Genomic DNA, 13,637 nt, shown 5'->3' with positions numbered 1-13,637 from the left:
TTCCCCAGTCACCTACAGTTTCCCCACAGCAAAGCTGGGTACTCATTTTGCCGACCTTGGAAGGATGGAAGGCTGAGTCAACCTTGGGCCGTCTACCTGAACCCAGCTTCTGCCAGGATCGAACTCAGGTTGTGAGCAGAGCTTAGGACTGCAGTACTGCAGCTTTACCACTCTGCACCCCGGGGCTACCTATGGGCATCTAGCCTCTGTTTGAAAACGTCAAAGAAGGATAATTAACAGAAAGGAAGCACTTTGGTTTTGATGCTGGTTGCTATATTTGCCAATTCTTTTTTACCCTTCTCTGCTCTTGTCCCTCTAACAGTGACTCAGTGCTAGCAGGAGATAATGCTGACCTGTACACCACAAAAAGCTGATTTCTACCACCACGAAAAGCTGATTTCTGATTTCTACAGAGCTACTGTTAAAGGCAAAGGAACAGGGCATTGTCTTTTTTTTTTGGTCAGCTGGCAATCTTATTCATTATGGCCTTGGAGTTCTTTTGGGATGGATTTTAGGATGACTTAAAATGGCTTTTAATATGATCTCATGCTAACTGCAGATATTGTAGAAGGTGTTAGCTGCACAGCTGTTATATTCTGTTCTATTAGATTCAGGTGAGGTAGCTGCATTGGTCTGAAACAGTTGAACAAAGTTGGAGTCCACTGGCACATTGAAGACCAACAAAGGGGGAGGGACGGTGGCTCAGTGGTAGAGCATCTGCTTGGGAAGCAGAAGGTCCCAGGTTCAATCCCTGGCATCTCCAAAAAAGGGTCCAGGCAAATAGGTGTGAAAAGCCTCAGCTTGCGACCCTGGAGAGCCGCTGCCAGTCTGAGAAGACAATACTGACTTTGATGGACCAAAGGTCTGATTCAGTATAAGGCAGCTTCATATGTTCAAAGTTTAACTCTGGGTATAAACTTTTATGTGCCTGCTTATATTTTAAACTTTGTTGGCCTTAAAGATGCCACTGGACTCAAACTTTGTTCTGCTGCTTCAGACCAGCACAGCTCCCCACCTGCAGCTTGGTCAGCTGTTATTCTAGCACAGATTCATCTGAATTTCCTGTAGAGGGAGCTATAGGCTTAAAAATGTCTCAGAGATTGCAGCAACAGTGCAGCACAGGAAAAGTCAGGTGGGATCCGTGTTTGTATTCTTTTTGCAAGCTCCTTTGCTTCAGGTGTGTTTCACTTGGATTTTCCTTTGGGAGGCATTGGGCTCCCTTAACATTAAAAAAAAAAGGTAAAGGAGGTCCCCTGTGCAAGCACCAGTCGTTTCTGACTCTGGGGTGACGTTGCTTTCACAACGTTTTCACGGCAGACTTTTTACGGGGTGGTTTGCCATTGCCTTCCCCGGTCATCTACACTTCCCCCCCAGCAAGCTGGGTACTCATTTTACTGACCTCGGAAGGATGGAAGGCTGAGTCAACCTCGAGCCGGCTACCTGTACTCAGCTTCTGCCAGGATCAAACTCAGGTCGTGAGCAGAGCTTAGGACTGCAGTACTGCAGCTTTACCACTCTGTGCCACAGGGCCACTTAACACTCAAAGGACACCACAATCAACATGTTAATGAGATTGTTGCTGTGATACTGAGGACGCCCTGTGGAAAATAAGTCCGACTCAGCTTAGAAAGACCAGCTCCTTTTGTTTAAGAATCGGCAATTTCTTCTTGTTGCCCGATATATAAACAGAAGAGGGTGGATGCTATGCATCAGATCCATTTCATCCGTCAACCTGGAGGGTCTACAGTAGGGGCTCAGCGTCCAAAGCCAGCTTCCGCTGCTGCCCCAAGTGATGGGCCTTCAAAGGCAGGACCGGATCTACATGTTTTTTGAGGGGGGGGGCAAAATTAAAAAATGGCACCCCCCTTATGGGCCATTCTATCTTACGGTCCCATAGAATATAATGGACTCCATACCCAATTTGGCGCCCCCCCCCATCCTTCTTCTCCCGGGGCATCACCCCCCTCTGCCCCCCCTAGTTCCGGCCCTGTTCAAAGGAGCACTGCTTCTGAACATGGAAGTTCCATTTCACCATCATGATAAATAATCTTTTAACAGAGGTAACCTCCATGATTTTGTCTAATCCCTTTAAAAAAAACAAGCCCAATTAACTAGTTGTTATGGCTACAGTCAGAAGGATCAGGTCAGGTAGCAAGTGATGCCAAATACCTCTCCTGAATCTCTGGAGAGCTGATGCAAGTCTGAATGAACATCACTGGCTCTAAGACACTAAGGGTTTGACTTGCCCTGAAGTCTGGGTTTGATGACACCATTGGCTGCCAAAGGAATCAGGGGAGGGATGGTGGCTCAGTGGTGGAGCATCTGCTTGGTAAGCAGAAGGTCCCAGGTTCAATCCTCGGCATCTCCAAAAAAGGGTCCAGGCAAAATGATGTGAAAAACCTCAGCTTGAGACCCTGGAGAGCCGCTGCCAGTCTGAGAAGACAATACTGACTTTGATGGACCGAGGGTCTGATTCAGTATAAAGCAGCTTCATATGTTCATATGTTCAATGAAACAAGCACGCTCTTTGAAAGAGACTTGCAGGGGCTATTTTTTGCAGCAGTAACTCTTTTTGCATATTAGGCCACACACCCCTGATGGAGCCAATCCTCCAAGAGCTTATAGGGCTCTTAGTACAGGGCCTACTGTAAGCTCCAGGAGGATTGGCTCCATCAGGGGTGTGTGGCTTAATATGTAAAAGAGTTATGCCCTGGAAAGCCCTGGAAGAGAGGCTCCTAAAGAGGGGCCACAGCTCAGTAAGAGAGCATCAGCATTGCATGCAGAAGGTCCCAGGTTCAAATCTCTGGCATGTCCGATGAAAAGGTTCAGGTAGGAGGTGATGGGAAAGAGCTCAGCCTGAGACCCGGAGCACCATTGCCAGTCACGTGAACCCATGAAGCTGTCTTTGGTCCATCAAGGTCAGGCTGGCAGCTGCTCTCCAGGGTCTCAGGTGGTGGTTTCCCCCATCACTTCCTACCTGATCCTTTGAACTGGAAGTGTCGGGGAATTGAACCTGCTCCCTGCACCCCCCCAATAATTTTCCTCGTTCGCATAAATCAAAGATTTACTTGCTAATAATGAGGGTCTCTTCTCCGTTGATCCAAACTCTCATGAATTCACCATACATCTCGTTGTAGTAGTTGCAGGCGCTCCCCACACCCATCCAAAGAAACCTCCAGTGCGACAGAAGCGGGCCGATGCCCATACAATAGCCAGGCCCTATGGCGGGGTGGGGAGGAGGGAAGTAGGATTGATTAGTATTGGCAGGCATAGAAGACTCTTGATATTCAACTTGCTTTACAGCCTGGGATGGAAGGGAAGGCTGCGGCTCAGTGGCAGAGCATCTGCTTGGTGTGCAGATGGCCCCAGGTTCAATCCCCACCATCTCCAGTTAAAAACAAACAAACAGGACCATGCAGTAGGCGATGGGAAAGACCTCTGCCTGAGACCCTGGACTGTGGACCAGTACTGGTCCATGGCCTGTTAGCAACCGGGCTGTGAGTTGTATAATTATTTTATTATATATTACAATGTAGTAGTAGTAACAACAACAACAACAACAATACAATGGATTTATATCCTGCCCTCCACTCCGAATTTCAGAGTCTCAGAGTGGCTCACAATCTCCTTTACCTTCCTCCCCCCACGACAGACACCCTGTGAGGTAGGTGGGGCTGAGAGAGCTCTCCCTAGAAGCTGCCCTTTCAAGGACAGCTCTGCAAGAGCTGTGGCTGACCCAAAGCCATTCCAGCAGGTGCAAGTGGAGGAGTGGGGAATCAAACCTGGTTCTCCCAGATAAGAATCAGTACACTTAACCACCACACCAAACGAATAGAAATAAAGTGCACAATTGTATCATCCCAAAATCACTGCCACCCCCCACCTCCCGGTCCATGGAAAAATTGTCTTCCACAAAACCAGTCCCTGGTGCCAAAAAGATTGGGGACCACTGGAGTAGACAATACTGATCTCAAGTGGTCTGATTCAGTAGAAGGCAGCATCAGGTGTGTGTCACGAGGGGTTTTTGCTGCCCCAAACCCTACCATCCCAAGGCCCTGCCCTCAATTCTCCAGGAGTTTCCCAACCCAGAGTTGGCAATGTGTGCAGCATGTAATGAAACCATATAGACCCCACCCTGCACCCCCAGACGCAGCAGAGTCTGAACCTGTTTTGCTCACTGGCTTCCCCTCACCCCATCCAGAAGTCCTGAAATACACGCCCCCCGGCCCAGGTGCCCTTTGAATGAAATGGCCCAGGGCTTTTTTTGAGCAGGAACACAGTTCCGGCTGGCTTGGTATCAGGAGGTGTGGCCTAATATGCAAATAGGTTCTTGATGGGCTTTTTCTACAAAAAAGGCCCAAGAAATGGCCCAAACTCTTGACCTTGACCCCTTGATGGAATGCAGTTCTAAGCGCACTGCTGGAACCCAGCACCTCTGAAATCATAGAGTTGTAGAATCAGAAGGGACTTCCAGGGTCACCCCTGCACAGTGCAGGGCTTTTGCTTGCCTCCAAACTAATGAGGTTAGGATGGGGGAACCTGGTCTATTTTGATCATCTGTGCCAAGTGTGTGGATTGTTTGAAGGTTCCAAGGTTTCAAAGAATGGCAGGAGTTCATATCTGTTTCTGATACTGCCTTGAAGTGTAAAAGATTTCAACAGAGCAGAGGTTCACAAGAGAAGCTTCTCTTGGATTTTGATGGCAGTACAATGTGGGGGGAGGGTGGGGGGGGGCTTGTTTTGACCAGTTTGCATTTAGGGTTGCCAGTCCAATTCAAGACATATCCGGGGACTGGGGGTGGAGCCAGGAGACTTTAGGGGTGGAGCCAGGAGCAAGGTTGTGACAAGCATGATTGAACTCCAAAGGGAGTGCTGGCCATCACATTTAAAGGGATAGCACACCTAAATGCCTTCCCGCCATTGGAAATAATGAAGGATAGGGGCACCTTCTTTGAGGGCTCATAGAATTGGACCCCTTGGTCCAATCTTTTTTGAAACCTGGAGGGTGTTTTGAGGAGGGGCACCAGATGCTATGTTAAAATTTGGTGCCTCTGCTTCAAAAACAGCCCCCCCTAGCCCAGGTACCCATGGATCAATTCTCCATTACACCCTATGGGAATCAGTCTCCATAGGGAATAATGGAGTTCCCAGCAGACATTTCCCTCCCCCCCCTCCACTTTCTGATAGCCCTGAAGCGGGGGGAGGGCCTCCAAGCCAGGGTATCTCCTGCCCTCTCCTGGGGATTGGCAACCCTATTTGCATTTGAAGGGATTGTGCCTAAAGGTGTGTGAAACGGCACCCTGAGAGCGGTTCCCCCGACCCGGCCCAGGTAGTGAAGAAGAAATCATGGGTTGCTTCCCAATTAATCTTCCAATTTAAATCCTTCTCTACAAACCCAAGACTGTAGCAGGTAAGATTTCAGGCTGGGAAGACATGGGTTCAAATCCTCATTCAGTCATCTGACGAAGGGAGCTGTGTTTCTCAAAAGCTTACGCTACAATAAAATTTGTTAGTCTTAAAGGTGCTACTGGACTCTTTGCTATTTTCGCAGCAACAGACTAGCACGGTTGGCTCCTCTGAATCGTTCATTCGTGCAGCTCATGGAGTTAACTGCCTTAAGCCACTCGCTTTCTTTCAGATTGACCTACCTCACGGACTTGTTGTGAGGATAAAATGAAAGGGAGAGAGAGAAAAACATGCGACCAAGGAGATGTAGGACGTTCTTATGAGTGTGACAAACCAGGAAGTAGACAATAGGGCTGCCAATCCCCAAGTGGGGGCAGGGGATCCCCCAGTTTGGAGACTCTCCCCCCGCTTCAGGCTCATCAGAAAGCAGGAGTGGGGCGGGAAATGTCTGCTGGGCACTCTGTTATTCCCTATCGAGACCAGATCCCATAGGGTATAATGGAAAATTGATCTGTAGGTATCTGGGGTATTGGGGGGCTGTTTTTAAGGTACAGGCACCATTTTTTCAGCATAGCGTCTGGTGCCTCTCCTCGCCCCCCCCCCCCAAATTTCAAAAAGATTGAACCAGGGGGTCCAATTCTATGAGTCCCAAAAGAAGGTGCCCCTATCCTTTATTATTCCAAATGGGGGGAAGGCATTTAAAAAGAGCGTGGTCCCTTTAAATGTGATGGCCAGAACTCCCTTCAGAGTTCAGTTGTGCTCGTCACACTCTTGCTCCTGGCTCCACCCCCAAAGTCCCCAGATATTTCTTGAGTCGGACCTGGCAACCCAACAGAAAATAAGATGGTAGAACTTTCAATAACTCCGTGTAGCATGCAGCCATTGTTATATTAGAGGTTGTGCAAATTCATGTCCAAGCATGGCAAAGCAGTGTTTTAAACAGTACTAATGAAGATAATTTTAAAAGATCTACCTCTCTTATTTCATCTCACTTTTTCTCCAAGGAGCCTAGAATCACAAATATGGTTGTCCTCTGCCCTTACAATTTTGTCCCTCGCTATAACCTTGTGGTGATTAGCTAAGCCAAGAGGGAAGGTGGCTGCCCCAAGGTCACTCAGCAAGCTTTGATGGCAGAGAATGGGATTTAAACCTGGCATTAGGTTGCCAGCCTCCAGGGGGCAACTGGAGATCTCCTGCTATTGCAACTGATCTCCAGGCAACCTGGAGAAAATGGCTGCTTCGGGAGGTTGACTCTGTGGCATCATACCCCATTTAAGTCCTTCCCTTCACCAACCCCTGCCCTTCTCAGGCTCCACCCACCCCAAAATCTCCAGGTATTACCCAGTCCAGAGCTGGCAACCTTACCTGGCTCTCCCAGCATCCTAGGTGGTCACTCTAACCGCTATCTGAAGAAGGGAGGTTTGAGTCTTGAAAGCTTCTACCCTGAAAATGTTGGTCTCTGAGGTACTGAAGGGCTCAAATCTCTCCTAATCACTACACCACAGATATACTTGAGGGAAAAATGTCACACACTGAGGGAAGGCAGAATGTAGCAAGATGGCCAAGGAGGATGTTGACTTAAAATGGAAGCCCTATGGTTCTGAGGGAGGGAGTGAGTGGGTTTCACAGAGGCCTGGACCAGCATGACTTCCTTTCGGCCTTTGAAAAGGAAATCTCAGAGCCATGGATTTAGATTAGTAAGTGAAAGGCAATCATGACTGCCCCCACCCGACTTTTAACTTGAAGGATTTGCTGTTCCCACAGCTTCCTAGAGAGGGAGGGGGAAAACCCCTGTGTGGCTTTCACACATGCCAAATAATGCACTTTCAACCCACTCTAATGATCCTCAGCCATTTTGCACAATAAAAACCAGCTGCGAAGTGCCCTGAAAGTGGATTGGAAGGGCGTTACGTGTGAATACGCCACTCGTGTTTTTCAGATCCCAACTCCTCAGACAGGCCTTGGTTCCAGTTACCTGGTATTGATGAGGTTTCTTCAAAATTCCACATGAGTAAAAGGAAGCCCATCACCAACAAGAGAGGCAAAGTGACGGCTGGCACGGTCTCGGAAACCACTTGGCTGATGTTGTAGTGGCCTGGGTTTAAGGGTTCCTCGATCATTTCGTCCGAAAGCCAACCTGGGGCAGGAGCAAAAAAGAAAATGCCAAATCCAACAAGAAGCAGAAAACGCCGCGATTCAGAGGCACCCTTCAGCTTGGCCCAGTGCCTTGAAGAATGAACCTCTTCCCCGATTAGCTTTGTTTTATAATAAGGCGGGTTGTTTTAGACAAGACAGCCAAAGCGGCAAGTCAAAACAAGGGGCTGAGAAGATACATATCATGCCCAGCAATAGCAAAGCATTTTTCTGACCTTGGTATCGAAGCTCAGGTTTCTGTCAGGGCAAGCGGAGGCCCTCAAAGCTCCTATCTTCCTGCTACCCTTGAGTAGCCAATGGTGACGTGGACCCCTGACTTGGTGCCAACTTTCCAAGCAAGACCAACAAAATTAAATTCTTTGCTGTGGTCAGAGGTCTCCCCTCCGAAGCCTTTTGTCCACACATTTGCTACCCAGCACCTGCAACTGGGGGTTGTGAATGTCCTTGGATCGTGACAACAACTCAGATAGATTTTCCCAGTGCTCCATAGCAGGTTGGACCACACTTGGGTTCTGTGTATCACAGAAAGCTTGGATTTGTTTTAAATGTAGCCAACTCGATAGCGTGCAAGGTGATAACACCTCAGGACAAGCAAAGCATAACATGAAAGCAGAAGGAAGTTATCAGAAGGGAGATGTTAGCTTGGAGCAATACCCCTCCCTTCTTAATGCCCTATCACAAATAAGCCGGTCTGAACTAAGTTAACACATATTGATACACAGCTTTGATGTGTAATGATTATCGGCTCAACTGTTACAGGTAAGTATAATGCAATTTTTGTGGTGGTGGAAAGTGCATCAAGTTGCAGCCAACTTCTGGCCATAGAATCATAGAGTTGGAAGGGACCTCCAGGGTCATCTAGTCCAACCCCCTGCACAGTGCAGGAAACTCACAAACACCTCCCCCTAAATTCACAGGATCTTCATTGCTGTCAGATGGCCATCTAGCCTCTGTTTAAAAACCTCCAAGGAAGGAGAGCCCACCTGGTATTTTGGAGGATTCCCCCCCCCCATGTCACAGGTGAGTTATGATGACCCCTCGTGGGGTTTCCAAACATAAGAACATAAGAGAAGTCATGTTGGATCAGGCCAATGGCCCATCCAGTCCAACACTCTTGTGTCACACAGTGGCCAAAAAACCCAAGTGCCATCTAGAGGTCCACCAGTGGGGCTAGAAGACCTCCCACTGTGCTCCTCCCAAGCACCAGAATCACTGAGCATCACTGTCCCAGACAGAGAGTTCCAACAATACACTGTGGCTAATAGCCACTGATGGACGTCTGCTCCATATGCTTATCCATTCCCCTCTTGAAGCTGTCTACCACCTCCTGTGGCAGTGCTGGATTAAACCCTGTGGAGGCACCTAGGCAGTCAAAATCTTGGGTGCCCCCTCACAAATTATCTCAGAGTCTGAGCGCCTGCCCCACGGCCCCCGCTGCAGCCTTCAGGCATTGTCTCAAAAGCCCCTTTGACAAAGCTGCAGGGGAGAAGCAGAGAGAGGCAAATTTGGCGACAACGTCAGCAGCAGCCATACCAAGCAAACTGGGCAAAGAGCAGTTTAGTTGCTGAGCAAGCAGAGGGAAAACCAAGGATGGGGGGAAGCCAGCCCAGGGCCCCTAAAGGCGTGGGGGCCCGGAGGCCAATGCCTACTTGGCCTAATTGTTAATCCGGCTCTGCTCCTGTGGCAGTGAATTCCACATGTTAATCACCCTTTGGGTGAAGAAGGACTTCCTTTTATCAGTTCCAACTTGACTGCTCAGCAATTTCATTGAATGCCCACGAGTTCTTGCATTGTGAGAAAGGGAGAAAAGTACATCTTTCTCTGCCTTCTCTATCCCATGTGTAATGTTGTAAACTATTATGTCACCCCGCAGTCGACGTTTCTCCAAGCTAAAGAGCTTGGAGATTGTCAGAGCTGATCATAATTTCCCGCCTCTACATCACCTCTGGTATTCCTTGGTGGTCTCCCGTCCAAGTATGCTCAGCTTCTGAGATCTGATAAGATCTGGCTAGCCTGGATCATCCAGGTGAAGGGAATACAATTATTAAATCTGTGTAATCCAATGATTATTTAATGCATATACATATGTATGGAAGCAAGGAAGGGTGGGTGGGTGGGAGGGAGGAAGATGGGGAGGGAAGAAGGCAGACAAATAGATGGGGGAGGGAGAGGTGGAAATAAAGCAACTTTAACTTTTAACACATTCTCCTTCCGGCTTGCTTGGCTTGGTGAAGTGATTTGAAGGGAGAAATGCCTTCTCCAAGCCAGGCGACAGGGTCGTGGGGGCTTTGAGCCACACAATGTGTGTGAAAGAGCCACACGTGGCTTGTGAGCCACAGTTTGGCCACCCCTGATATACACACTCGTAAAGGTGTTTTTTGCAAAATTCCAGTGAAAGATGACCACCATGCCTGTGTTTAGCATGTCTGAGAACTGACTAATGTAACATTTCTGATGGATGTGAGAGTAAAGCTACCTAGAGATGTCTAAATATTTACTTGTTTCTTTCCTTTATTTATATCTCGCCTTTCTCCCCCATGGAGACTCAAAGCGGCTTCCGTCGTTCTCCTCTCCTCCATTTTCTTCTCACAACAATCCTGTGAGGCAGGTTAGGCTGAGCCCAGGTTACCCAGTGAGCTTCCGCAACAGAGTGGGGATCTGAACCCGGGTCTGCCCAAGTTCTAGTCCCACGCTTTAACCACTTCATCCAATGGATCCGTATAACCCATATCTAGCCTGTTCTCCAGCTAAAGAAAACCATGCTGCTCATTGATGAATGAAAGAGCTTGCGATTAAAAACCCTGAGCAATTGTATCACGCTTTATGTCAACATACACATGGTGTAGTGGTTAAGTGGCGCAGAGCGGTAAAGCAGCAGTACTGTGGTCTGATCTCTCTGCTCACGACCTGAGTTCTATCCCAGCGAAAGCTGGTTCAGGTAGCAGGCCCAAGGTTGGCTCAGCCCTCTATTCTTCCGAGGTCGGTAAAATGAGTACCCAGCTTGCTGGGGGGGGGGGGGGAGGAGTGTAGATGACTGGGGAAGGCAATGGCAAACCACCCTGTAAAAAAAAATGTCTGCTGTGAAAATGTTGTGAAAGCAACGTCACCCCAGAGTCGGGAACGACTTGTGCTTGCACAGGGGACCTTTCCTTTCCTTATGTCAACAAAAAGCATTGAGCCTGTCGTGGCTACTGGAATGTCCAGTGATTTGGGAAGTTTCCAGTTCAGCTCTTGCCTCTGCCATAAACCCAGAGCTTTTTTTTTTCTTCCCGGAGCAGGAATGCCCAGGATTGCAGTCCCGGCTGGCTTGGTGTTGGGGTGTGCCCTAATATGCAAATGAGTTCCTGCTGGGCTTTTTCTACAAAAAGCTCTGTGTGAAACAATGAACATGTATGAAGCTGCCTTATACTGAATCGGACCCTCAATCCATCAAAGTCAGTATAGTCTACTCAGACTGGCAGCAGCTCTCCAGGGTCTCAAGCTGAGGTTTTTCACTTGCCTGGACCCTTTTTAGTTGGAAGAAGAATTGCAGATTTATACCCTGACCTTCTCTCTGAATCAGGAACTCAGAGCGGCTTACAATCTCCTATATCTTCTCCCCCCACAACAGACACCCTGTGAGGTGGGTGGGGCTGAAAGAGCTCTGACAGAAGCTGCCGTTTCAAGGACAAGCTCTGCCAGAGCTATGGCTGACCCAAGGCCATTCCAGCAGCCGCAAGTGGAAGAGTGGGGAATCAAACCCGGTTCTCCCAGATAAGAGTCCACGCACTTAACCACTACACCAAACTCACCAAACTGAGATGCCAGGGATTGAACCTGGGACCTTCTGCTTACCAAGCAGATTCTCTACCACCATCCCTCCGCAATGGTGGTGGCCTAATATGCAAATGAGTTCCTGCTGGGCTTTTTCTACCAAAAAAAGAGCCCTGCATAAACCCACTGAGCGCCAGACAAGCCGCTCCCTGTCAGCCTCATCCCCATCTGCAATGGATGGATCATGACATGGGCCTATCTCCAGTGTTCCCTCTAAGCTGCAGAGTCTTGTGAGCAAAAATCCTACTTTGTGAGCTACTGGCATCCTCTTTTGCCTCAGGATGTTGCGACAGCTGCTAGCTGTTAAATGCGTTGAGGGTTGTTCTGCCAATGCCTGACAACCGGAGTGGCTCAGTGAAACCTCCACGCTCCAGGGGCAGTGTATCTCTGAGTACCAGGTGCTGGGGAGCAGTTAGGGCTGCCAATCTCCAGGTGGTGACTAGAGACCTCCTGGGATTACAACTGATTCCCGGGCAACAGAGATCACTTCCTCTGGAGGAAATGGCCGCTTTGGAAGGTAGCCTATATGGCATTATACCTCCCCTCCCCAAACCCCACCCACTTCAGGATCCACCCCCCAAATTTCCAGATATTTCCCAATCGAGCTGGCAACCCCAGGAGAGGTCTGCCAGTGACATCTCAAACATCATACTTTGGATTGCGTTCCCCTCAAGACTGTAAGCTGCCTTTGAGCAGACTGTGGCATGGCGAAGAGGAAGAAGGAGGAGGAGGAGGAGGAAGGAGGAGGTGGAGTTGGATGCCCTTCACTTGGAGTGTCAGAGTGGCTTACAATCTCCTTCTCTTTCTCTCCTCACAACAGGAATCCTGTGAGGTAAGTGGGGCTGAGAGAGCTCTTTCGAGAACTGCTCTTGAGAGAACAGCAAAGTCACCCATCAGCTGCAAGGGGAGGAGTGGGGAATCAAACCCTGTTCTTCCAGATTAGAGTCCGTGCACTTAACCACTACACCAAACTGACTGCAGGGCTCACGCACATAACTCCAAACTGTGGTGGTCTATTCAAATCAGGCCTTGGACATTCTTTCTACAACCCTGCAAGATATGTCAGTACCTCTGCAGAGAAGAAGGTACAGTAGCTTGCTGAGGGCTGCTCAACAAGTGGGGGGTCAGCATGAGAGTTCCATTGGAGTCTGGCCAGACCCCCCCCCCCCCATGGTGTCAGCTCTCATGTAATAACCACAGAAGAGAGGGGCTGTGGCTTGCTGGTGGAGCTTCTGATTTGCAAGCTGAAGGTTCTGAGTCCAACCCCTGGGATTTCCATTTTAAAGCATCAAGTAGTACATAACATGTGCACATGCTGTCAGGTTACAACTGACTTATGGTAACCCCAGCAAAGGGCTTTCAAGGCAAGTGAGGAACAGAGGTGGTTGGCCATTGCTTTCCTCTGTAGAGCCTTCCATGATGACCTCCAATCCAAGCTCTGACCCGGCTGAGCTTCTGAGACCTGATGAGATCAGGCTATAATGTACCGCCTTCCCTCCCACGATCAAGCAGTAGGTGATGTGAAAGACCTCAAGACGCCAACGAGTTGCTGCCATTCACAATCACTTGTGAATGACTTGGTAGACCAGCCATCTGAGAAGGCAATTTCATATCAACATACATTATGTATACACAGGCTAACTACATGTGATGGTGGAGTCCCATTAATAGCACTCCAGTGGTGACTTTGGGGCTCCAAGGTAGGCCTGCCAGCTCTGGGTGGGGACATTCTGGAAATCTGGGGGCAGATCCTGGAGAGGGTGGAGTTTGGGGAGGGGAAGGATGTGATGCCAGAGAGCGCCATTTTCTCTGGGTGAACTGATCTCTATAGACTAGAGCAGGGGTGGCCAAACCATGGCTCAGGAGAGGAGCCACATGTGGCTCTTTCACACATATTGTGCAGCTCTTGAAACCCCCACCCCACCCCATCGGCAAGCTTGGAAAAGGCATTTCACTCTTTAAATTACTTCTACTAGCTGGTGGCTCGGAGATTGCATTCAAAGTTAAAGTTGTTTTCTTTCCTCCCTCCCCCCATCTATTTTATTTCCTTTCTTCCTTCCTGTCTTGCAGCTCTCAAGCTTCTGATGTTCATGTTTTGCAGCTCTCAAACTTGTGACGTTTATTCTATGTGGCTCTTACGTTAAGCAAGTTTGGCCACCCCTGGTCTAGAGATCAGCCACAATGCTGGGAGAACACCAGACCTCACCTGGAGTTTGGAAGAAACAAGCGGCAACACAGTGTGGAACAGAAGAAAAGAGCAAACAA

General features: G+C 48.9%; 1 protein-coding gene across 1 annotated transcript in view; it reads right to left on the bottom strand.

Annotated features, from left to right (window-relative positions):
• Nucleotides 1-7,635, bottom strand: part of LOC132587900 (aromatase) — a 31,364-nt gene extending 23,729 nt beyond the window's left edge. The window contains exons 1-2 of the mRNA XM_060260305.1: nt 7,381-7,635; nt 3,069-3,219 (exon numbers count right to left, since the gene is read on the bottom strand). Of these exons, the coding sequence (XP_060116288.1) occupies nt 3,069-3,219; nt 7,381-7,525 (296 nt within the window). The 5' untranslated portion in view covers nt 7,526-7,635. The remainder of the gene's footprint in view (nt 1-3,068; nt 3,220-7,380) is intronic.
• Between the last annotated feature and the right edge of the window lie 6,002 nt (nt 7,636-13,637).

Source organism: Heteronotia binoei, chromosome 19, assembly GCF_032191835.1.
Source record: "Heteronotia binoei isolate CCM8104 ecotype False Entrance Well chromosome 19, APGP_CSIRO_Hbin_v1, whole genome shotgun sequence".
Taxonomy (NCBI): Eukaryota; Metazoa; Chordata; class Lepidosauria; order Squamata; family Gekkonidae; genus Heteronotia; species Heteronotia binoei.
Note: the sequence above shows the minus strand (reverse complement) of the source record. Positions and strands in the feature narration are given on the sequence as shown.